Here is a 22,580-nt window from a genome sequence, read left to right on the forward strand (position 1 = left end):
CCCCCCCCGCTACAACTCTTACTCTGTAAGTCCCAGGCACGAGGCTAGGCTCTGGGCATACAGACATCTGAGTCTTCCAAGCATGTATCATGTCCTGGGTGGGGAGTGTGGGGTCAATGGAGGCTCAAGGAGCAGTAACAATAGCATCTAACTTTTTACAGTTATTTATACAGTTATGCAGAACACCTACTATGTATCAGGTGCTATCCTGAACCCTCCACATATACAGAAGTATCTTGCTTAATTTCCTCACAACTGGTTTATGGGGGTAGGTCCTGTTATTATTATCCCTATTTCACAGATGAGGAAACATTACAGAGAGTTTAAGTTCCTTGCCTAAGTCACATAGCACTCAAGTGGGATTCAGTCCCAGGCAGTGTGACTCCAGAGCTGGTTTCCAATTCACTCTGCACGTGACTACAGGGGCTGTGTTACCTGCCCCCACCCCTGACCCCCGTTTGTTTTCAGGGGGTTTCTCCTCTTTGTTTTTTACAGCCAAGAAAGCCAGAGAGGTGACAGGAGCAGCCCAGTGCTGCTGACCTAAGAAGTGGCCTGGCTGGGCTGGATCCCCGGACTTCTGACTCCCCAGCCAGTGCTCATTCCAAGGCATGTTAGCTTCCCTCTGCGGAGGAATGACTGAGCCAGGTTCCATGGTATCTGGGTGAGGGACATGGGTGAAGAGTCTCTTCAGCCAAGGTTTTGATGAGCCCTCAAGTTGGGCTGCTCTGGGCCCACTCTCCACCCTTCCTCGGGCCCCAGCAGTTCCCCAGCCAGCATGGAAGTGTGGGAGGAGCGCTGGGCTGGAGTCTATGAGGAAGTCTGGGCCCCTAGGCTCTGCCACTCCTTGCTGTGTGACCCCAGGCAACGCCCAGACCCTCTCTGGTCTTCTGGTTCCTCACTCAGTGAGAGGGTTGGACAATCTGGGTGGTTAAAAATGTTTTGTTTTGTTTTAGTATTTGTAGTAATGAAGGCTTTAAACACACACATACACACACACACAATCTTACAAGAATTACAAGAATCTCAATGTATGCATAACAAAGTATTTCCTCAAATTTAGCTCAATTAGCAGGGAAAATGTAATTTCCTTAGTCTAACTAATCAGGATTCTTTGTAAGCTCTCTAAATCCTGGTAAGAAGAGTAAAAAGTTGCAGAAGGGTTCAGTGGGTTTTCAAGCTGGGTCCGCATTGAAAATGTGGACGGCATCTTTAGGGGCTGCCCATGGCAGGGGATCCATGTGTTCTGTCTGGAATGAATTTGCTCCCTTCTTCCTGCACCCCTTCTCCCTGTTGTCCAGGTGTCTGGGTTGAGGGATTGGGGAATGGCGGCTGTGGTTTCACAAGTCCAGAGAAGCAGGAGGCTTTGGGTGTCCTGTCTTCCAGCAAAGGACCTGCATACCTGAGTGCTGGATACCCCAGATTTGGGGGCTGGGTTCTGCTGCCCATGTCACTCATGGTCTGGCCCTTCTCAGCCTGGTCAGACCCAGAGAGCTCTCCCAGGTTGACATCATCCCATTCTCTGTAATATGGCCCTAGCCCACCTTTCTCACCTTCTCTCCCTGACTTCCCCACTTGTCCAATAATACATGAGTTTATAGGGTTGGCTTTGAGGGCCGGGAAACTTCCTCGTGCTTTTGCACCTCTACACACCTTTGCTCCTCCTGGAATGTCCACTTGTCAGATATCACCTGTCCTTCAAATCCTGGGTCCTGGTCCATGAAGCCTTCCCGGATTGCCCGGATGGTCATGAATCTCTTTGAATCTCCCCAGTATGTCTGTCCTCCTTTAGTGCTGATCCTTTGCTATTGGGATTTGGAGGGAGCGGTAGGCCATAGTAATTATGAGTGTGGGCAGCGGAGTCAAGTATGCTTATGTCACCCTTCCCATGACATTACTCCTTGAGCAAGTCACACCCCTCTGGGCCTTGGTTTCCTCGACTGTAAAGTGGGAGTGTTCATTCCTATCTCAAAGATTACATGAGATGATCGTGAAAAGCACTAACATTGTACTTGACATTAAGTAAGTGCTTAATAAATGTGGGCTTTGCCTGGTGGCTTTTCGGGCCTGAGTCTCCTTCCTCCTGGTGTGACTAAGCCTACAGGGGACTAGGTCACCATGAGGCCTGAGACTCGCGGCTTCTGTTAGCTGGTATAGATTTGCGTGTGACAGGGAGGAGCCCCACCAAGGATGGTGTCTGGGTGCCTGAAAAGGGGGTTGTCTACCATTCTCCTAGATTAATGGAATGGAGCTATGACGGAGGGGTTTCAGGCAGCCACACCATGCTGGCAAGAGCGGCCATTTTCCTGATGCTGGTTACATTGTGCGGTTTTATTCACTTGACAACGCCTTCCCCACCCCGCCAGCTGCGGGCAGGGTGCTTGGTAGGAAGACCAGGCCCCCAGGATGTAAAGCGCTTCACCTCCAAGCAGAGCGCAGGCTTGACTCAGACTTTGAATTTCCTCTGCTGGGTGTGTCAACATTCTCCTCCTGCAGCCTTGATCTGGAAAACTTGTTGAGATACAAATTCAGGTGTTGTTTCACTGCTGGGAAAGATCAGAAAGAAGAAGAGCTAGAACTAGCCCTCCGCTCACTCCTCCCGTGCCTCAGTCCCAGGGAGCAGAGCTGGGGGCTGGCCCTGGAGCCAATGGCTGTCCTGGCTCCCACCCCCAAGGGCAAAGGTGAGAAAGAGGCTTTTGGTTTTGAGAAAAGAGGATCATTCTAGGAAGAACAGTGGATTGGGGAGATTAGGGAATGGGGAGGTGGATCCAGCTGAGTAGGGAGAAGTTTCTGGAACCCAGGAAGGGCAGAAGCAGGTGCTCTAGGACAGAGGAGACTCGTAGTGCAGTGCGGTGACTCCTCACTCACAAGCCACTCGTTGGATCCTGCGAGGACAAGCCTGTATTGAGTAAAGGAACTCGGGTCCCTGGCCTGGCGGGGACTCCTTTGTCCCTCCCTTAGAAGCACGTTTTGGGTAAGGGGTGTAGCAACAAGGCAAAAGGCATTCATTCAACATTCCACAAAGAGTTACTGGACATCAGCTATGTGCCAGGCACCCACTGCACATCACTGCATGAAACTGACGGAAGTCCCTGCTGTCACTCAGCTTATATCCTCCTGGGGAAATAACCCCCGATTGTTCTGCACTAAGTTGCCCCAGACCATGCCACCCCAATGGGGTTTGGGGTGAAGATGGGGAGGGAGTTCCCCCAAATAACTGAGAGTTAATTTTCCACTAGCCCAGGGATACAGGATATACAGTGAGTTCATTTTTGAGAGGAGAAACATAAGAACTGTGGGATTTCTTGAACCCGCAGAAAGGGTCCCAGAGGAGGCATGAATGGCTTTTCAAGTGTGAGGCAAGAAAATCGGGAGGAGAAGTCATTTTATAAGGCCGGATTAGGACCATGGCATAACCCCCTCTTCAGTTTACACACAGCCCCAGGAGGGTAATAGATGGGCCCGTTTTCCAGCCAATCACCCCTTTGTGGGTTTCCCCAGGGCCTGGGTTTTGAAAACTAGCATTTCTCAGCTCACATGGCAAATGCTTGTAACCCATCCAGCCTCCTGGGCTGGGCAGGAAACCATCTCTAGTTTCTATGGGAGACGGTGCATTTGCTGTGGTTTTCAGAAAGGCCAAGGCCAGTAGTAGGAGGTCCCCAGACTTGGAGAAAGCGGCCTGTTCCTGCCCTGTCCTCGCTCCCTGTGGTAGGCACAGAAAGCCCAGCTCCCAAAGGCAGCTGGAACACATTCTAGCGACGAGCCCTTGGGAAGGTTATGTGACTTCTGTGGTCAGTAGCCTCTAAATGGTTCCCAGGGACTACCCGCCCCCTCTATCTCCTGTGTTCAAGCCCTTGGGTAATCTCTTCCTTTGAGTGTGGGCTGGACCTGGTGGCTTGCTTCTAACCAATACAGCACAGCAAAGTGATGGGCGGCCATTTCTGAGATTAGGACTCCCAAAGCCTGTGGCTTCCAGCTTGCTGGCTCACCCTCACTCCCTCAATTGTTAGGAGCTGCTCCATGGAAAGATCCACAGGGCCAGGAGCCGAGGGAGACCCCCCACCAACAGTTGGCAAAGAACTGAGGCCTTCAAACAGCCAGGGAGGAACCTCACCTGCCAATGGCTGTGTGAGTGAGCTTGGGAGCTGATTGTCCCTGGTCGAGCCTTCAGGTGAGACTGCAGCCCTGGCTAACAGTTTGAGCAAAGCCTCTGGAAAGACCCAGAGCCAAAGGACCCTTCTCAGCCATGACCAGATCCCTGGCCCATAGGAATAAGATAATAAATGGTCATTGTTCGGCTAAGCTTTGGGATAATTTGTTAGGCCTCATTAGATGACTAACACAGCCTCTCTTATTCCCAGACTCAGTCGGTTCCTCTATGGCACGGGTTAATGACACATCTCTAGGTGATTGTGTGGATGAACACAGCCTTGGGGACACCTCCCCAAGCTCCCACTGGAGGCGGAGTAGATATTCTACAGCACATTCCTCCCCACTGCTCTAGTTGCACAAATCAATGTCTAATTGCAAATTATGGCAAGTGCTGGGGAAGAAGAGAGCAGGGAGCTGTAGAGCAGATGAGCAAGGGCCTGGCCTGTCTAGCAGGGAGGGGAGGCTTCTCAGAGGAGGTGAGTTTTGAGCTGAGGTCTAAGGATGAGTTGGAAGAGGCTTCACTTGTCCTCTTCCCTGTCCCCACCCTGATAGTCTCTTCCTTATCACTTTGCTATTTCCCATCCTAGCATTTCTCACAGTTCATGATTATTTCCGTGCATCTGTCTACCTGTTAGATAATAAGCTCCAAGAGGGCAAGAACTAGGTCACCACAGTACACTGGGTGCCTAGCACAGTGCCAGGCACGTAGCAGGCACTCAGGAAAAAATGCCCTGAATAAATGAGTGGGAGTAGGCAAGGGCTAAAGGGACAACACTGCAGTTAGTTAGGACAGCATCAGTGAACCTCCTGAAAAGGAGCCTGGTGAATTCTAGCAACTGGGAGGGGCCAGCCTGGCTGGAGCACAGGAATAAAGGGGGAAAGGGAGTGCTTCGTATCAGGCTGGAGAGGTGGCCAGGGCCATGCAGGCTTTGTAGGCATCAGAAAATGGGTTGACATGTGGGCAATAGGGAGCCATGGAAGGGGCAGGAGGGAGGGTGGGCATGACCAAATTTGTTTCTTTGAGGGATTGCTGGGGTTGCTGTGAGGAGACTGGGTTTGAGAGGGCAAGAGTGGAAGCAGAAAACCAGGAAAGAGGCTGCTGTAGTGGTCCAGGCCAGAGATGGGCGTGGCCAGGTCCAGGTAGGGCACAGAGACGGGAAAAAGTGGAAAAGTGTCCAAGAGCAGGAGGGGACATGGACAGGGCTTGGTGGTGGGCTGGATGTGGAGCTGCAGGAGAGAGGGGGCCCGCCTGGCTGGCTGGATGGGGCAACCGGACACCAGTGCAGCTCAGCCTCCATTAGACGGAGCAGAGCGCAGTGCCTGAGGGAATTCCCCAAATAACATCTCCCAGAACACAAAAAATGGAAAAGTTCGAGGCTTTGTGATTTCTAGAAATGCTCCAGGCCCCTGGAGAGCAAAGCTCAGAAAAACTTGGGCTTGGAGTGGTTGGTGAAAACTTACAGGAGCCTGTGTTTACAGATAGTGGAGGCTTGTGTGGGGTGAGGGCAGCTACTCCACAGAGGTCCCAGGTCTCCGAGCTCTGCCAGGTGGGACTTGAAGTGCAGCTTCCTGGATAATTTATTTTACTGTGAGATTGTTACAGGGACAACATGAAACTGCAAGGAAATCCTGTACTTCCCCTCCGGCCTCTGCGCCACTGCCCTGCAGGTCCAAGTTCGCTCTCCTTTGCCCTTAGGGATGTTGGGGGAAAGTTTGAGAAGCTTTGATCAGGAAAAGCATCCCAGCCTTAAGGTCAGCCAGACTTGGGTTCTGCTGCCTGTTTGCTGTGTGACCTTGAACTAATTAGTGTCTCCCTCTGAGCCCGGGCATCGGTGATGGTTGCCCTTGAAAACACCGGCCTTTCCTCTCAAACTGGATTTTCAACTCTCACAATTCTTAGCTTTATAGCATTCACTGGAAGAAAATTAAAGTTTGTTCATCTTCTAGGTAGCAGCATCTTGCCTGAAATAATTTCTTATGGGTGCTCACAGGAAATAGAAAAACTGAAATCAATCACGCAGAAACGAATAATTATGGAGGACTCCCCAAACCATATCCAGTGCAGGATGTGACAGTAAAATTTAAATGGTTAGAGGTCTTATATCAACTTTTTGAAATCTTTTTTATTTTTTTTTTGAGACGGAGTCTTGCTCTGTCGCCCAGGCTGGAGTGCGGTGGCGTGATCTCGGCTCACTGCAAGCTCCGCCTCACAGATTCACGCCATTCTCCTGCCTCAGCCTCCCAAGTAGTTGGGATGACAGGCGCCCGCCACCACGCCCGGCTCATTTTTTGTATTTTTTTAAAGTAGAGATGGGGTTTCACCGTGTTAGCCAGGATGGTCTCGATCTCCTTACCTTGTGACCCGCCTGCCTCGGCCTCCCAAAGTGCTGGGATTACAGGCGTGAGCCACTGTGCCCAGCCTTGAAATCCTTTCAATGATGTGCTACACTGTTCTATGTGAAAGAAAAGAAAGTTAGAGAGCTCTCGACCTCACCCCCTCATCAGCCAATTTTATAGCTACCATGAGATCTTATTTTTAGTCAAAGCTTCCCAAATCCATTCTCTAGAGTTGGTTATAATCTATCCAGCCACTGTGAATAATCTAGGAACAGACAGTAATTTAAATACACGCACACACACACAAACACACCACCCCAGGGTGCCCATCCTGTTTTTCTAGCCCTTCCCATCCCAATTCCATGTCAAAGGTCAGGAGGGCCAGGGGGTCTGAGGGCCCCATGGGCCTGTTTGGCTGCACTCAGCCCAGGATGAGTCCTACTGGCTCCCAGGAGACAGACGCCATCCTCGGCTCGGCTCATGAGTCTTCTCTCTCCATATTCCTTGGCAGCAGCCCAGGGTGACCGGTGACAGAAATCCTGTGACTGATGATGCTGTGGAGGCTGGGCGAGGGAACTCTTTCCCCAGTAATTCCCCTAGAAAACTCATGGGCACTTGGCCGGCTTTGCAGGGCTCCACCGAGGGGTGCTGGAGAGGCAGCTCATCCCGGGAGGTGGGGTGGTGCCCTGTGCACAGGACACAGTTGATCCCGAAGACCAAGGTGTAGCTTATATTCTTCTGCCCCCCTTAAATATCCCTCACTTTTGACTTCTACACCTTCCTTAAAATGTTCACTTAGAGATTCACTCCCATGCTTGAGAATTTCATTCGTTCATCATTTGTTCTGAGGACATAAGGATGTCCAACACAGATTTACCGAGGGCCTGTTCTGGACTGGGCTTCACACTGGGTTCTGGATATGTGGTTAAGACAAAGCTTTTCCTCTTGAGAACTTCTCCTTCCAGTGGGGGAGAGAAGAGTGTAAACAACTAAGTGATGACTGTTACAAGGCAGGTGCTCTCAGGAGCCTGTGGGAGAGGCTGGAAGCCGAGGGAGAGCTCTGCTCTCTGCCTGGGGCAGGGGCAACTGGCAAAGCTTCATGGAGGAGGTGAGACAGGAAGTGGCCAGGGAAGAGAGGGATGGGAAAATGACCATCAGGGCAGAAGGAACCTCCCCAAAACCACACTCAGGACTGGGGCTTATCCTGCCATGTGTCCTTCAGCTTGAGTGTGTGTCCACACCAGTGCAAGCTGGGGGTTGAAAGTTGGCTGGTCAGGGGCCTCATGTCTCGTAGGTCACAGCCCCTGCAGCAGAAACCCTGGATGATGCCAGCTGTCCACAAGAGTCACTTTCTCCCTGAAGGGCAATGCTAGACTCAGACCCACCTCAGAGCAAATCAGAGCAGTGCTTGCAACCCTTACTGAGCACACGGATCACCCGGGGACCTCGCTTGAATGCAGATTCGGCCTTTCTCACAAGCTCTCAGGGGATGCCCACGGTGTGGGTCCTCAGACCAGACCTGGGCAGGGATACGCAATAAAACACTCCTCCGTTGATTCGGTCTGTGAGCTGTCTTCCATTTGCGCTTGAGCCATCCAAACTGCCTCTAGGTCACGATTCACTGTCATGCTCCCTTTAGCCTCTAGTGGCCGAGAGCTCTAACTCTGAAAGAAGACAGACATGGTGGTTGTGTGACCTTGGGAAAGCCTTAACCTGTCTGAGCCTCCTCTGTACAATGGGATAAACACTCCTGCAGGGTTGTTACAAAAGCTGCCTGAGCTATAACGAGCTTAGCATCCAGCAAGCATCCCACATGTTAGCTCTCGTTCTTACAGTTCCTTTACTACTGAACTGTCCTGTGACAGTGACGGTGGTTCGATTTGGAGCCCAATGCACTTGAATTCATGTCCAGGCTCAACCACTGTCCGTGTAACCTCAGACAAGGCACATTTTCACACCGAGCCGCAGTTTCTTCCTATAAAAGGGGATTAGGGAAAACTTTCTGGCTCACAGAATGCGGGGACAACTCAGGGACGCACGGTGACCAGTAAGCAGCATTCTGGTACCCCGTGAAGAACCTAACTCCCTTGTTCATGCACACACGCACCCGTTCCTTCAACACCGAACACCACCTTTGTGCCAGCCCCCCGCTAGGCACAGGGAGTTGGAGACAAAGGACACACGGCTACTACCCTCAGGGTGTGCACTGTTCAGGGTGCTGGAGAGCAGGTGAGGACCTGAGGCTCCCTCTCTTGGAATTCAGCGTCCCATGCATGACTGAGTCCTACAGAAAGTGCAGCAGCTGCCAGCGAGGAGTGAGCAAGTTCTGGCAGCAAAGGGCACAGTAACAGTACCAGCATCTCCTGGAGACTCCAGTCAAGGGAAATGGGGGAACCCATGGGTTTGAAGATGTTTGAGACGTTCCAATGGAGTGCCTTTGGCCAGACTGGCACTTACAACCTTGGAGCACAGGCCTCCCAAGTGGCCTGGCTGCTCCTGAGCCAAGAGCAGGACTGGGCCAGGCATCTGGCCCCCAGTGAAGGGGGTGGGAGTGGGGCTGGAATGCCCAGCACCTTTTCAGCTGAGGCCATGGCAGGGAAGCCTCTCCAAGATATTTCCAGTAATCCCTGTCTGGTCAGACTCCTTACCTGGAGAATAGGACTCAGGTTGGGACACCAAGATTTAAGGTTAGAGACCAAAGGGGACCCCTTGAGAGAGCAGGAGCCAGTGGTGGCAGTATCAAGCGTAGGTGCTCATACAAGAACCACAGTTAATGAACTTTGAGAAAACCCAATACGTGGAGGGCCAAGTACCTTTCTCCAGAGACTTGAAGACAGTTATGTGGGTGAAGGATTTGACAATTCCTCTTGTTCTTGGGGACACCAAGGGTGAGGATCGGTGAGGTGCCAAGAAGAGTTGGTTTCTAATTTTTTAATACAGTATTTCTTTCTGGTTATAAAAAACATGTTAGGCCGGGCGCGGTGGCTCAAGCCTGTAATCCCAGCACTTTGGGAGGCCGAGACGGGCAGATCACGAGGTCAGGAGATCGTGACCATCCTGGCTAATACGGTGAAACCCCGTCTCTACTAAAAAATACAAAAAACTAGCCGGGCGACGAGGCGGGCACCTGTAGTCCCAGCTACTTGGGAGGCTGAGGCAGGAGAATGGCATAAACCCGGGAGGTGGAGCTTGCAGTGAGCTGAGATTCAGCCACCGCACTCTAGCCTGGGCGGCAGAGCGAGACTCCGTCTCAAAAAAAACAAAACAAACAAACAAAAAAAAATGTTAATCACAGAAACTTTGGAAAATACACAAAAGTATAAAGAAGAAAATAAAAAAATCCTACAATCTGGAGATAACCACTATTAACATGGCAGAGCTCTTCTCCACTTTTATGCATCCCAGCATTCCTGAGACACAGGATCCATGCCCTTGGATGGCCTGGTTTCCCACAAGGGGGTGATGCTTAGGTTGGAGAAGACACAGAATCTGAACAGGTGTGCAGGTGTATGAGGCAGCTATTACCATCATGCTGTGTAACAAGCAACCTCAAACTTGCCCTGGCTTACGGGTAAAAGAAGCATTTGTCTCTCACTCATGAGTCTGTGGGTTGGCTGAGGATTGACTGATTTAGGTGCATCCCAGTTGCAGGTTGGGTCCATGTCTGCTCCACATGACTCTCATCCTCCTGGAACGAGGGGGGCTCCCTGAGGCAGGTTCTCTTCATGGGTGAGCTCACAGGTGGTAAGTGCACTGTACAATTATGTTTTAAGCCTCTGTGTCATGATCCACTGATATTTTATTGGCCAAAGCACACAGCCAACCCAAGTCAAGAGATGGGGATGACTATTCTGTCCACCAGGAGGTCCTGGCAAGAGTGTGGATGTATACTACTGGGGCTGAGCATTTCATCTACTATACTAGGTGGGTCTAATATTTGCTGCTATCCCCAAGGGCCTTGATCCTCCTGCTTAGAACATTGTTTTAGTAGATTTCCTTCTACTCTTATATTTGTATAATTTTTACGAAATTGAATTTCTATGCTACCTTTTTAAAACTCCTCCTTGGTTTTTGTTTTCACTTAGCTTTATATCTTGTACATTTTTCTAACATTAAATAGTTTTGAAAATATGTTAATGACTGCAGAATCATAACATGTTTTGGCATAATTCATTAATCTCTTCTTCTAGGATACTTAGGGTTTTCCAGTTGGGGCTACTGTAAATAACAATGTGATGAACATCTTTGTGCAGAAACTTTGTTGGTACCTGTCATGGGCATTTCTTACTTCTGTTTGCCCAGTACCAAGTCTAACTTTCCTCTGAATCAGTGAGTCAGTGCCCTGATTTCCCTTTGGGGGAACCATCCCTCACCTACTTTGAGCCCGTGTAGTTCATGTGGCATCCATCACTGACTCCTGGGGAATGGCCTCTAGCCACACAAGACATTCCATCTCACTAAAGCTCAACAATTGGACCCAGGCCGGACCATCCAGAGTATGGAATCCCCCTCATTTCAGAGATTAGTTCAGAAATGACACAGTGCCTAGTCCTGGCTAATTAATGGTTGTCTAAAAAGAGGCGCATGACCCAAAGTGATCCAATCAGAGTGAAATCCTGAGACTGGCCAAGGAGTAGCTTGGAAGAGGCGTTCTCTCTTCTCTGAATTCAGCTTCAGAGGGTGCTGGCAATCCTGAGGTTGCTGGCAGCATCTTGTTTACACTGAGCTTGAGAATAAAGCCAAGACCTGGGCGATCAAACCCAGAAACAAAGCAACTGGATCCTGCTGACACTGTGCTCCTGATTAACATGCCTCCAGCAAGAATCCCTGCGCTTTCCAGTTTCAGAAGCCAATGCATTTCATTTGTCTCTTAAACTGAGTTGTGCTTTCTATCACTTTCAACCAAATAATAGCCCGGTGTTACTGACGGAAGTTCCTTAGCTGGAATTTCAGTGGTCCCTCAGTGTCTGTGGGGGATTGGTTTCAGGACCCCCCAACACATATCAAAATCCTCAGATACCCAAGTCCCTGATGTAAAATGGTGTAGAATCGTATGCACATCCCCTCATATACTTTAAATCATCTCTAGATTACTTTTAATACCTAATATGATGGTGCTCTATAGTTGTTGTGCTATATTTTTGAAATTTTGTGCTATTTTTAATTGTTATATTTTTAATTTTTAAAGTTTTTCTTTTTTCCTGAATTTTTTTTTTTTTTTTTTTTTTTGTGTTTTCTTTTTTTTTTTTTTAAGACAAAGTCTTGCTCTGTTGTCCAGGCTGGAGTCCTATGGCACAATCTTGGCTCACTGCAACCTCCGCCTCCTGGGTTCAAGCAATTCTTCTGTCTCAGCCTCCCGAGTAGCTGGGATTACAGGTGTGCACCTCCATGCCCAGCTAATTTTTGTATCTTTTAGTAGAGACGGGGTTTTGCCATAGTTGGCCAGGCTGGTCTCGAACTCCTGACCTCAGGTGATTTGCCCTCCTAGGCCTCCCAAAGTGCTGGGATTACAGGCGTGAGCCATCGCGCCCAGCTTTTTTTTTTTTTTTTTTTTTGAGATAGAGTTTCACTCTTGTTGCCCACTATCTCGGCTCACTGCAACCTCCTTCTTCCAAGTTAAAGTGATTCTCCTGCCTCAGCCTCCCAAGTAGCTGGGATTACAGGCGCACGTCACCATGCTCAGATAAATTTTTGTGTATTTTTAGTAGAGATGGGATTTTTTTCTGACTATTTTTGATCTGGCGCTGGTTGAATCTGGAGTATTTTTGATCTGCGGTTGGTTAAATCCAAAGGTGTGGAATCCGTGTATACAGAGGGCCGACCATACTGAGCCAAAGGACATAAACATTTTTTAAGCCTCTCAAGACCTCTTAGCAAATTGCTTTCCAGAGAGGTTATGCAAACAATTCTATAGTGAGCCTATCTTAAAAGCATTTGTCTATTAGCTTTAAATTATTTTGACAGGCAGTAATTGTATGGTTGAAATATTTTTATGTTTATAGGCCATTTTATGTCATGATTGGTTGAATATGAGCAACTGGTATCTTTTTTTTAATACTTTTTAAGAGCTCTTTAAATATCAAAAACATTGATCCTTTCCCAAATTCCTCACCGTTTCCCCCCAACTTATTGGCTTTTGATATTTTGATGTGCTCTGAAGTAGATGTATTTGTAACTTTTTTTTTTTTTTTTTTTTTTGAGATAGGGTCTCACTCTGTCACCTAGGCTAGAGTGCAGTGGTGCAATCTCAGCTCACCGCAACCTCCACTTCCTGGGTTCAAGTGATTCTCCTGCCTCAACCTTCTAAGCAGCAGGGATTACAGGTGCCTGCCACCACGCCTGACTAAATTTTTTCTATTTTTAGTAGAGACAAGGTTTCACCATGTTGTCCTGGCTGGTCTCGATCTCCTGACCTCAGGTGATCCACCTGCCTCTGCCTCCCAAAGTGTTGGGATTACAGGTGTGAGCCACTGCGTCGGGCATTTTTTTTTTTTTTTTTTTTTTGAGACGGAGTCTCGCTCTGTCGCCCAGGCTGGAGAGCAGTGGCCGGATCTCAGCTCACTGCAAGCTCCTCCCGGGTTTGTGCCATTCTCCTGCCTCAGCCTCCCAAGTAGCTGGGACTACAGGTGCCCGCCACCACGCCCAGCTAATTTTTTTGTATTTTTTTTAGTAGAGACGGGGTTTCACCGTGTTAGCCAGGATGGTCTCGATCTCCTGACCTCATGATCCACCCGTCTCGGCCTCCCAAAGTGCTGGGATTACAGGCGTGAGCCACCACGCCCGGCCTCGTCGGGCATATTTGTAACTTTTATGTGGCCACATTGTTTTTGGGTGTTACTCCTGTCGTTCTATGCTTTCAAAGTCCTTCCCTGTTGAAGACCAGGTGAATATGGACCAAGTTTTCTTCTTTTTGACATTCAGGACTGGGCGCAGCGGCTCACACCTGTAATAGCAGCACTTTGGGAGGCTGAGGTGGGCAGATCACTTGAGGTCAGGAGTTCAAGACCAGCCTGACCAACACGGTAAAACCCTGTCTCTACTAAAAACACAGTAATTAGCCGGGCATGGTAGCAGGTGCTTATAATCCCAGCTACTCAGGAGGCTGAGGCAAGAGACTTGCTTGAACCCAGGAAGAGGAGGTTGCAGTGAGCTGAGATTGCACCACTGCACTCCAACCTGGGCTACAGAGTGAGACTCTGTCAAAAGAAAGAGAGAGAAAGAGAGAGAGAGGGGAAGGGAGGGAGGAAGGAAGGAAGGGAGGGAGGGAGGGAGGAAAGGGAAGGAAGGGGAAGAAAAGAAGGGGAAGGAAGGAAGGAAGAGGAAGGAAGGAAAAGGAAAGAAAAGGAAGGAAAAGGAAGAAAAAGGCAGACAGACATTCAGATGCCCAGGGTTTCTCTGCCTGTGATTTGAGAGCTGTCTGTGTTGGAATCACCTGGGGAGATTGCTTAAAATCCAGATTTCTGGGCCTCACCCTAGAAAGAGTCTCTGAGAGGAAGCTGCAGTTCTCTCCATTTTTAGCAAGTCTCACATGTGGTTTCAGTGAAACACTAAAGTTTGAAAACCACTGCTCAAAAGAATGATAGGACACAATTTGAAAAAGAACACAATCTGATTCCCTCCTCCCACGAGCCAATTTCCCCAGCAGCAGCCATTTGGCAATAATCCAATTCTTCCAGGATGGTCTGTGGGAAGAATTTTCTCATGCTTGAACTTCTTAAAGCTGGGATTCATTGGCAGGTAACCAGCTCTTGGTCTCAAAATGTCCAAGCCCTGGACTGTTGGTGTCTTGGGATCCCATGGTCCAGCTGGAAGGTCGGATGAAATGACATTTCATAAGGTACCTGAACTAGTGCTTTTTATTTTTTCTCCAAATGCCCTTGAAGGTTTTTCTCCAGCTAATATAGAACCTATGAGAAAAGTGCTTTGAAGGTGCAGGGTCAGGACGGAGTGAGCTTTCTGTATGGTAAAAAGCCAAGAAAGGAGAAACAGCATTCTGGTACTTACCAGCAGCCCGAGGTAGCCATGCTGTTAAGCGCAATGCCCTGTGTCCAGTTGATGGCCCCAGCCCTGCCCAGGGGGAGGCTGGGAGCTCCCAAGATACCCAGATGCTGTGTGCAAATGTTGATTGGTGGCCAGGTCATTGCCACGCCAAGCAACTGTTCCAATCACCCTCCTCTCTGAGGAGTGTGACAAAATGAGCTAGATCAAGCACGACAGGTGCACAGCAGGCAGGTGACGGGGGACGGAACAACATAGAGCCCTCGAAGACACAGCCAACAAGCCAGAGAACTGCACCCTGGACGTAGAAGGCAGTGCTCTCTCCAGCGCCTCCCAGGAGGTGAGACAGGGTTAGGGCAGCCCTCCTGCAATGCCCGGTCCAGCCCCATCGTGCAGAAGGAATTCCGAAGTCCAGGCAGGGGGAGTTGGTGATCATGGTGGAGCAGTGCCCGGCTTCAGCACGTAGGATTTGCCATTACGCTAAAGCAGCGGTTCTCAAAATGTAACCCCAGGACCAGCAGTATCTGCTGTATCTGGGGACTTGTTAAAACTGCAGATTCTAGGACCTGGAAGCTCTGGAGGTGGGTCCACACTGCATTGATACAAGCCCTCCTGACATGTGTTCAAACCTAAGAACCACTCACTTAGTCCTCTGCACTGGGGAAGATTAATGGAATACTTGAGCTTGCTTCGGGAAAGACAGAGAACAGAGAGGCATGAGTGTGTGTGGCTCCCTGTGCACCGCCCTTGATGGAATCTAAACCTCATGGCCTGGCATTTGGGGCCCCACGTGGTTCCCCAGCCCACCTTCTCAGACCACTCGGGGGGTTCCGCCTGCTCCAGCCGAACTGCAAGTCCCTACTCCAGCATTTCTGTCGCTCTTCTGTAGCGCAGCCTCTTCCTTCTGAAATCCCACTCAAGCCCTACCTGAGGTGCCCTCTTTCCTCTGAAGGTCTATGAGATAAGAAACTCGAAACAGCGGCTCCCTCCTGGTTCTCCTTTTAAAACACACTACTCGCCGGGTACAGTGGCTCACACCTATAATCCCAGCACTTTGGGAGGCCAAGGCGGGTGGATCACCTGAGGTCAGGAGTTCGAGACCAGCCTGTCTAACATGGGGAAACCCCGTCTCTACTAAAAATATAAAAATTAGCCAGGCATGGTGGCACGCGCCTGTAATCCCAAATTGGGAGGCTGAGGCAGGAGAATCACTTGAACCCGGGAGGTGGAGGTTGCAGGGAGCAGAGATTGCGCCACTACATTCTAGCCTGAGTCACAGAGCAAGACTCAGTCTCAAAAACAACAACAACAACAGAAAACAAACAAAAAACACCCCAAAATATAACCACACTACTCTTAAAACCTGGCCACAATCAGCCTTCCTTCTTCCATGTACCTTTCCTGTTTAGCTCCCTGGCCAAGCCTGACTCATCCCCTACCCGCTCCCAGCAGCACCTGGAGTCAAGCGGGCTCTCGGGGTTCTCAGCTGACAGTCAGCATCTTTTCTTTTCTAAAACTCCCTTTTGAAAGTCCATGTGCTGACTCACCACTGTTTACAGCTCAGCAGCTGCTCTTAACTTTCTGCCTTTACCTAGATAAATTAACAGCAGCTGACCTCTAGAGCGGAATTGTTTTTGGGACTGTGGTGGTTGCTAGAATGATTTTACCCCAGTGGCACAATGAAAGCAAGCAAGTGCCTTCTGTGCAGACCTGGCTCTTCCAAACTTGACTTCGAATGTCAGACTGGAGTGGGGGGCTTAGACTTCCTCACCACCGCCCCCTTTTTTTTAAAGACAGGGTCTCGCTCTGTCACCCACACTGGAGTGCAGTGGCACAGTCATGGCTCACTGCAGCCTTGACCTCCCAGGCTCAAGTGATCCTTCCACCTCAGCCTCCTAAGTAGCTGGAACCACAGATGTGTGCCACCATACCTGGCTAATTGTTTTATTTTTTATAGACAGGATCTCCCTATGTTGCCCAAGCTGGTCTCGAACTCCTGGGCTCAAGTGATCCTCCTACCTCTGCCTCCCAAGGTGCTTGGGATTCCAGGTGTGAGCCACCGTGTCCAGCACTCTCTCCCAATTTTACAGGTAGAAAAACCAGCCCAGAGAGGCGCCTTGCCTTGCCAAGGTCTCCCTGAGAGTACCATCCATTCCAGGTAGCTCAGACACCTGCAGGATGGGCAGAAGGTACCAACCTGGTACTCAACTTCTGGAAGCCAGTGATGAGATGCCCCTACACATTCAGAGCCCCCATTAGCTCTGCAGACTGCTGTGGGCAAGGTGAACTCCCATGCATCCCATGGCCCTGATGGCTGTTTACAGTGTCCTGTGACTGGGACATTCCCAATAGCCAAGCGTTCGTCCAAAGTTCCTCAGTCTCAGGAACCCACCATGAAAGTGAAAGACGCAACCCCAGATCCCAGGTAGGGAGTCTTCAGCCCAGGGTCTTCCAGCCTGGCCGCCGCCCCCAACTCAGGAACCTGCCTCTCTCTCCCCGATCCCACGCAGGCCTTACCTGGATCCCTGCCAATCTCCCAGGATGGAGACCAGCACCCCCAACCCCAGCTGAGCCCAGGACCCTGCCCACCCCCTCAATGCCCCAGACTCTCTCCCACTGGCTTGGAGGTGTTGGTGGTGAGAAAAGGAGGCAGGCAGGTAAGGAGAGGTCGTGATGCTACGGGGCCTGCAAGGCGTAGGCCGGTCAGTACAGGCTGGAGCACTCTGAAGCATGGGGTCTGGGAAAGGGGGTCCTGGGGGTGGAAACCCAGCTCCTTGGACATTTCCTGAAGGGTTTGGGGTGTCTTCTGAGCCCCTGGTCCCTGAGGCTGTTCCAAGACCGGCGCACTCTGGGTTCCGTGAGCAGTGCGATCAGTCTTACAGTCTCCATTTTGTCCAACATGAAGTCCTGGGAGGGAAAAGAGATCTCTCACCTGACAGCGTTTTGGCCTCTGGACGCTACTTCCTAGGGACCAAAGCATCGTCAAAGGCTGACCTACTTCTTTAACTCTCACAAGGGCCCTGCAAAAGACGTGGTATCAATGCCACTGGGCAAATGAGCAAACAGAGGCTCAGAGAAGTTAAGTGACTTGTCTGATGTGGCACAGCCAGGAGTGACAGAGCTGGATGACTAGGAGTCCAGATCCTGGTGTAATTTCCTGAATGTGGTTGCCTGCCTTTTCTCACTGCTCCTCCAAGAAGCCCACCCTGACTGCCCCCAGCCTCCTTCTCTGAAGGGCATTCATTTCTTAAGGACCAGATGAGCCTCCATCTCCTGTTGCCTAGCAGAATGCTGAGCACATTCAGGTGGCTCAATTCATGTTGGCTGAGTGACTGACAGACGTCAATCCAGAGGCCCAAACTGATTGTTGCTAGGGACCCTGTGACATCACCACATAATTTCTTCCTTTTTCTTGGGAAGCAGATGAAATTAAAACACTGTGACTATTTAGATAAATGTGTCCTTACTCAGAAATCTCATTTCTTTGCGATATGAATAAGTTACAAGCTGTATATAACTAGGGATGCCAATTACACAGACTTCAACTGAATGGTGCCCACTGAGTTGTGCCATACAGCGGCCTCGATACTGCCTGTGAGGTTCCTGGAGAAGACCTTCTTAACTGAGCCACAGGCTTGCTCACTGCTGACTGTTGCACTGGACACTAGGGAAGAGACCTGCCCCTCAGTGTCCCTGGGGAGCTAAGTGTCCTGTGTTTGGACATCTGCACTGAACCTGCCTCAAATGAGGTAAGCACGTTCTGACCTAGGATGAAGTCAATGCTAAAGGTGGCAGACAGGAGAGTATGGAAAGGATGGGTCTTTGATGACTCCACTGAGCCTAGGATCACACCATGCCTGAAACCCACCAGACACCAAACTTCCACTCATGACACAAGATGTGCCCTGGTAGAGGAGCCAAATGACCTCAGAAAATAACAAAGTGGGAAGACTCACTCTTCTCAATTTCAATATTTACTACAAAGCCACAGTAATCAAGACAGTATGGTACTGGCATAAAAACAGTCATAGAGATGAATGGAATAGAGTCGAGAATCCAGAAATAAACTTTCATATTACAGTCAACTGATTTTTGACAAGGGTACTGAGAAAATTCAAAGGGGAAAAATAGAACTTTTTAAACAAATGGTGTCAGGACAACTGAATATCCTCATGCAAAATAATGAAATTGGACGCCTACCTTACATTAAAAAATCAACTGAAAATGAATCACAGACCTAAACAGTAGAGCAAAAACTATAAACTTCTCACAAGAAACAGGTGTAAATCTTCATAACCCTGGATTAGGCAATGTCTTTTTAGATATGACACGTAAAGGACAAGTACATACACATACCCAAAGTAAAACTATTGGATTCTTGGCCGGATGCGGTGGCTCACACCTCTAATCTTAGCACTTTGGGAGGCCGAGGCGGGTGGATCGCTTGAGGTCAGGAGTTCAAGACCAGCCTGGCCAACATGGCCAGGTGTATTCTCTACCAAAAAATACAAAAATTAGCCACGTGGGGTGGCGGCGCATGCCTGTAGTCCCAGCTACTGGGGAGGCTGAGTCAGGAGAATCACTTGAACTCAGGAGGCGGAGGCTGCAGTGAGCCAAGATGGCGCCACTGCACTCCAGCCTGGGTGACAGACGGAGACCCTGTCTCAAACAAACAAACAAACAAAAAAACAAACAAATTGGATTCCATCAAAATTCAAAACTTCTGTGCTTCAAAGGACACCATCAAGATAGTAAAAAGATAACATGCAAGATAGGAAATATTTGCAATCACATATTTGATAAGGGACCTATATCCAGAACGCAAAAAGATTTCTTACAACTCAACTAAAAAAAGACAAATAGGCCGGGCACAGTGGCTCATGCCTGTAACCTCAGCACTTTGGGAGGCCGAGGCAGGTGGATCACTTGAGGTCAGGAGTTTGCGACCAGTTTGGCCAACGTGGTGAAACCCCATCTCTAATAAAAATACAAAACTTAGCTGGGTGTGGTGGTGCATGCCTGTAGTTCTAGCTACTCGGGAGGCTGAGGCAGGAGAATCTCTTGAACCCGGGAGGCAGAGGTTGCAGTGAGCCAAGATGCGCCACTGCACTTCAGCCTGGGCAACAGAGTGAGACTCCGTCCCAAAAAAAAAAAAAAAATCAAATTTTTTAATGGGCAAAGAATTTAAATAGATATTTCTCCAAAGGAGAGATACACATGGCCAATAAGTGCATGAAAAGATACTCAACATCATTAGTCATCAGAGAAGTGCAAATCAAAACCACAATGAGATGCCACTTCACACCCATTAGGAGGGCTAAATTAGAAAAGATTGACAATAGCAAATGTTGGCAAGGATGTGGAGAGATTGGAACCGTCGTACATTGATCATGGGGATGGTAAATGGTGCAGCCATTTTGGAAAAGAGTTTGGCAGTTCTTCAAATGCTAAACATAGAGTTAACAGATGACCCAGAAATTGCACTCCTAGGTATGTGCCAAAGAGAAGTGAAAACATATCTCTGCATAAAAATTTGTACACAAATGTTCATAGCAGCAATATTCATAATACCTAAGGAATGTAAACAACCCAGATGTCCATCAGCTGATGAATGGATAAACAAAAGTTCTATCCATACAAATAGGCCCATACCATGGAATATTCAGCCATAAAAATAAAGCACTGATTCGTGCTAGGGCATGGATGAACCTTGAAAACATGATGCTGAATGAAAGCAGTCAGATGCAGTGTATCTTTTTGGGGAGTGATGAAATGCTCTGGAATTAGACAGGGGTAATGGCTGTGCAATTTTGACTATACTGAAAACACCAAAGTGCATAATTGTAAGGGATACATTTTATGGTATGTGAATTATATCTCAATAAAGTTATTATTTTAAAAAGACACGCTCTGTTGTCAAAGCCAATCTGATCACGTTTTCTGTTACTGCAGTAACAGTATCCTGACTGATGGGGGCGATGAGGAGAGAAGCCCAGTGGACTTAACAGTGTGAAGTTTAAGATGAGGACCCTGTGCAAGAGGCTCCCTCAGTCACTGAAATGCCCGCTGCCAGCGTACTCATATATGTAAGAGTGTGATCATACCTGTTTGCATCTTTGTGCGTGCAAGTTGATGTTTGTGTGCTTGTTTGCAGGTTTGTCTGTGTGTGTCTCATGTGTGTTGGTGTGCAGAAAGCACATGTGGATGTTGATGGGTATATACCTGTCTCTTATACACATCTAGATGTGTATAAGAGACAGGTGTGTGTGTGTGTGTGTGTGTGATGTGTCAGAGTGGAGCTACATATAAAGACCAGGTGGGAAGTTCCTCTATGCACCCTCTACACTGACCCTTCACCTAGTGGGTGCTCAGGTTTGTTGGGAGACTAATAGAGACCTTAGGACCTTACTGCACCAGGCACCCATGTAGCTACGGAAAGAAGAGCTGATGGGGGGCTAAACACAAATGCAGCCTGAGCTACGGAGCAGGACTAGCTCAAGTTGGAGGCTTGCCTGGGGCCATCAGGAGCCCCGCGGCCATCTGTCTATCCTTACCTTAATCAGATTGAGCTTGGAGAAGAGATCCATGCTCTTGGGCATGCTGTGGGCAGAGGGGCAGCACTGCCGGGCCATGTTGGTGATGGTCATTTGCATGTAGCTGAGCAGCTGATCCTGCAAGAAAGAGAAGGAGGAGGCGGCTCAGGCTGTCTCCCAGCATCCCCTGCCCCTGCCCCAGCCCCAGCTCACTCCAGCCAGCAAAATGTCGTGGACAGAGCTGGGACGCCGGGAGTGTCCTTCTCATCATGGTCTGTATTCCTCTCCTGCGGGGCTTGGTTGAGTTCCTCCCCACCTCAGAGCCTCAGCATCCTCCCCTGCAAAGAGGGAGGTTGGACTAACTCCTTTCAGAAGGGTTTCCTGGCTGGAGGCATCAGGGTCCACACCTCGTTAGAATCTGAGGACTGGGAAGGGGCATGGAGTGGGGTCCTGGACTTCAGACCTCCAGGATCCTGGTCTGCTGCAGCAGCTTAGAGAGAAAGACCTCAAAGGGGCTCTGTAGACTGTGACCCCTCCAGCTCCCTCCCTAAGACCCTTGCCTCGGAAGCCTCGTCTTCAAACTCAGAACCCCCAAGGCCCAGTCAGTCTGGACCTGAGCAGGCCTCACACTCACTCCATGACCTCATCCTGTGCAGAGAAGGTGTGCCCAGTGCAGCCCTGTGACCAAGCCATGGTCCCAAGTGTCCTCCCGCAGTCCCTGAGGCCAGAAGAACATAGACTGTTGCCTCTGTTTATGGTGAGGAACCGGGGTCCAGCGGTGACCAGACCACATTCCCAAGGCCAGCAAGGGGCAGTGCAAGAGCTGAATTCTGGAATCCCTGGAATTCATGGCCATGGACTTTGGCCATGACTTGTTCTTTCTGAGCCTCATTTTTCTCATTTGTAAAATGAGTGTGAGTAAAATTCACCAGTATTCAAGAACACCTACTCCAGGTCAGACTCTGTGCTAAGCACTGCCTGGAATGATCAGAGACACACCAGGGTTGCTGAAGACAGTGCATAATAACCACTCACTTAAATGCCATTATTTTATTATTAACCACAAACATTATATAAGGACCAAGTGCTCGGCACAACACGAAGCCCTGGGACTGGGCCAGTGGATCCCAGCTCCGGTTCTTGGCAGAGCTCGGTCCTGAAGTATCTGTGGCCTCAGTTTTCCCATCTGTAAAGTAACATTTGACCCCTCTAAGAGAGGTCCTTCGAAAGCAAACTGCCACCAAGGAGAAGTAAGTGGTGCAGGTACATCTGTGTGTGTGTCTGTCTCTATGTATATCTCTGCGTATGTCTGTGTGTCTGTACATGTGTTTGTGTCTGTGTGTGTGTCTGACTGTGTCAGTGTTTCTGTGTGTCTGTGTGTGTCTGGCTGTGTCTGTCTCTGTGCATTTGTGTGTATGTGTCTGGCTGTGTGTGTTTGTCTATATGTCTGGTTGTGTCTGTGTCTCTGTGTATGTCTGGCTGTGTGTGTGTCTGTGTGTCTCTGTGTCTGGCTCTGTGTGTGTGTGTCTGTGTGTGTGTGTCTGTGTGTGTGTGTCTGTGTGT

At 49.3% G+C, this 22,580-nt stretch overlaps 1 protein-coding gene across 1 annotated transcript in view; it reads right to left on the bottom strand.

Moving 5' to 3' along the window:
- Positions 1–1,172: 1,172 nt before the first annotated feature.
- The window catches only part of LOC105548003, a 32,350-nt gene continuing 10,942 nt past the window's right edge, over positions 1,173–22,580 (bottom strand). The window contains exons 6-8 of the mRNA XM_011991812.1: positions 21,039–21,155; positions 1,651–1,802; positions 1,173–1,302 (exon numbers count right to left, since the gene is read on the bottom strand). Of these exons, the coding sequence (XP_011847202.1) occupies positions 1,173–1,302; positions 1,651–1,802; positions 21,039–21,155 (399 nt within the window). The remainder of the gene's footprint in view (positions 1,303–1,650; positions 1,803–21,038; positions 21,156–22,580) is intronic.

The sequence above is a fragment of the Mandrillus leucophaeus genome, unplaced genomic scaffold (genome assembly GCF_000951045.1).
Source record: "Mandrillus leucophaeus isolate KB7577 unplaced genomic scaffold, Mleu.le_1.0 Scaffold4, whole genome shotgun sequence".
Lineage (NCBI taxonomy): Eukaryota > Metazoa > Chordata > Mammalia > Primates > Cercopithecidae > Mandrillus > Mandrillus leucophaeus.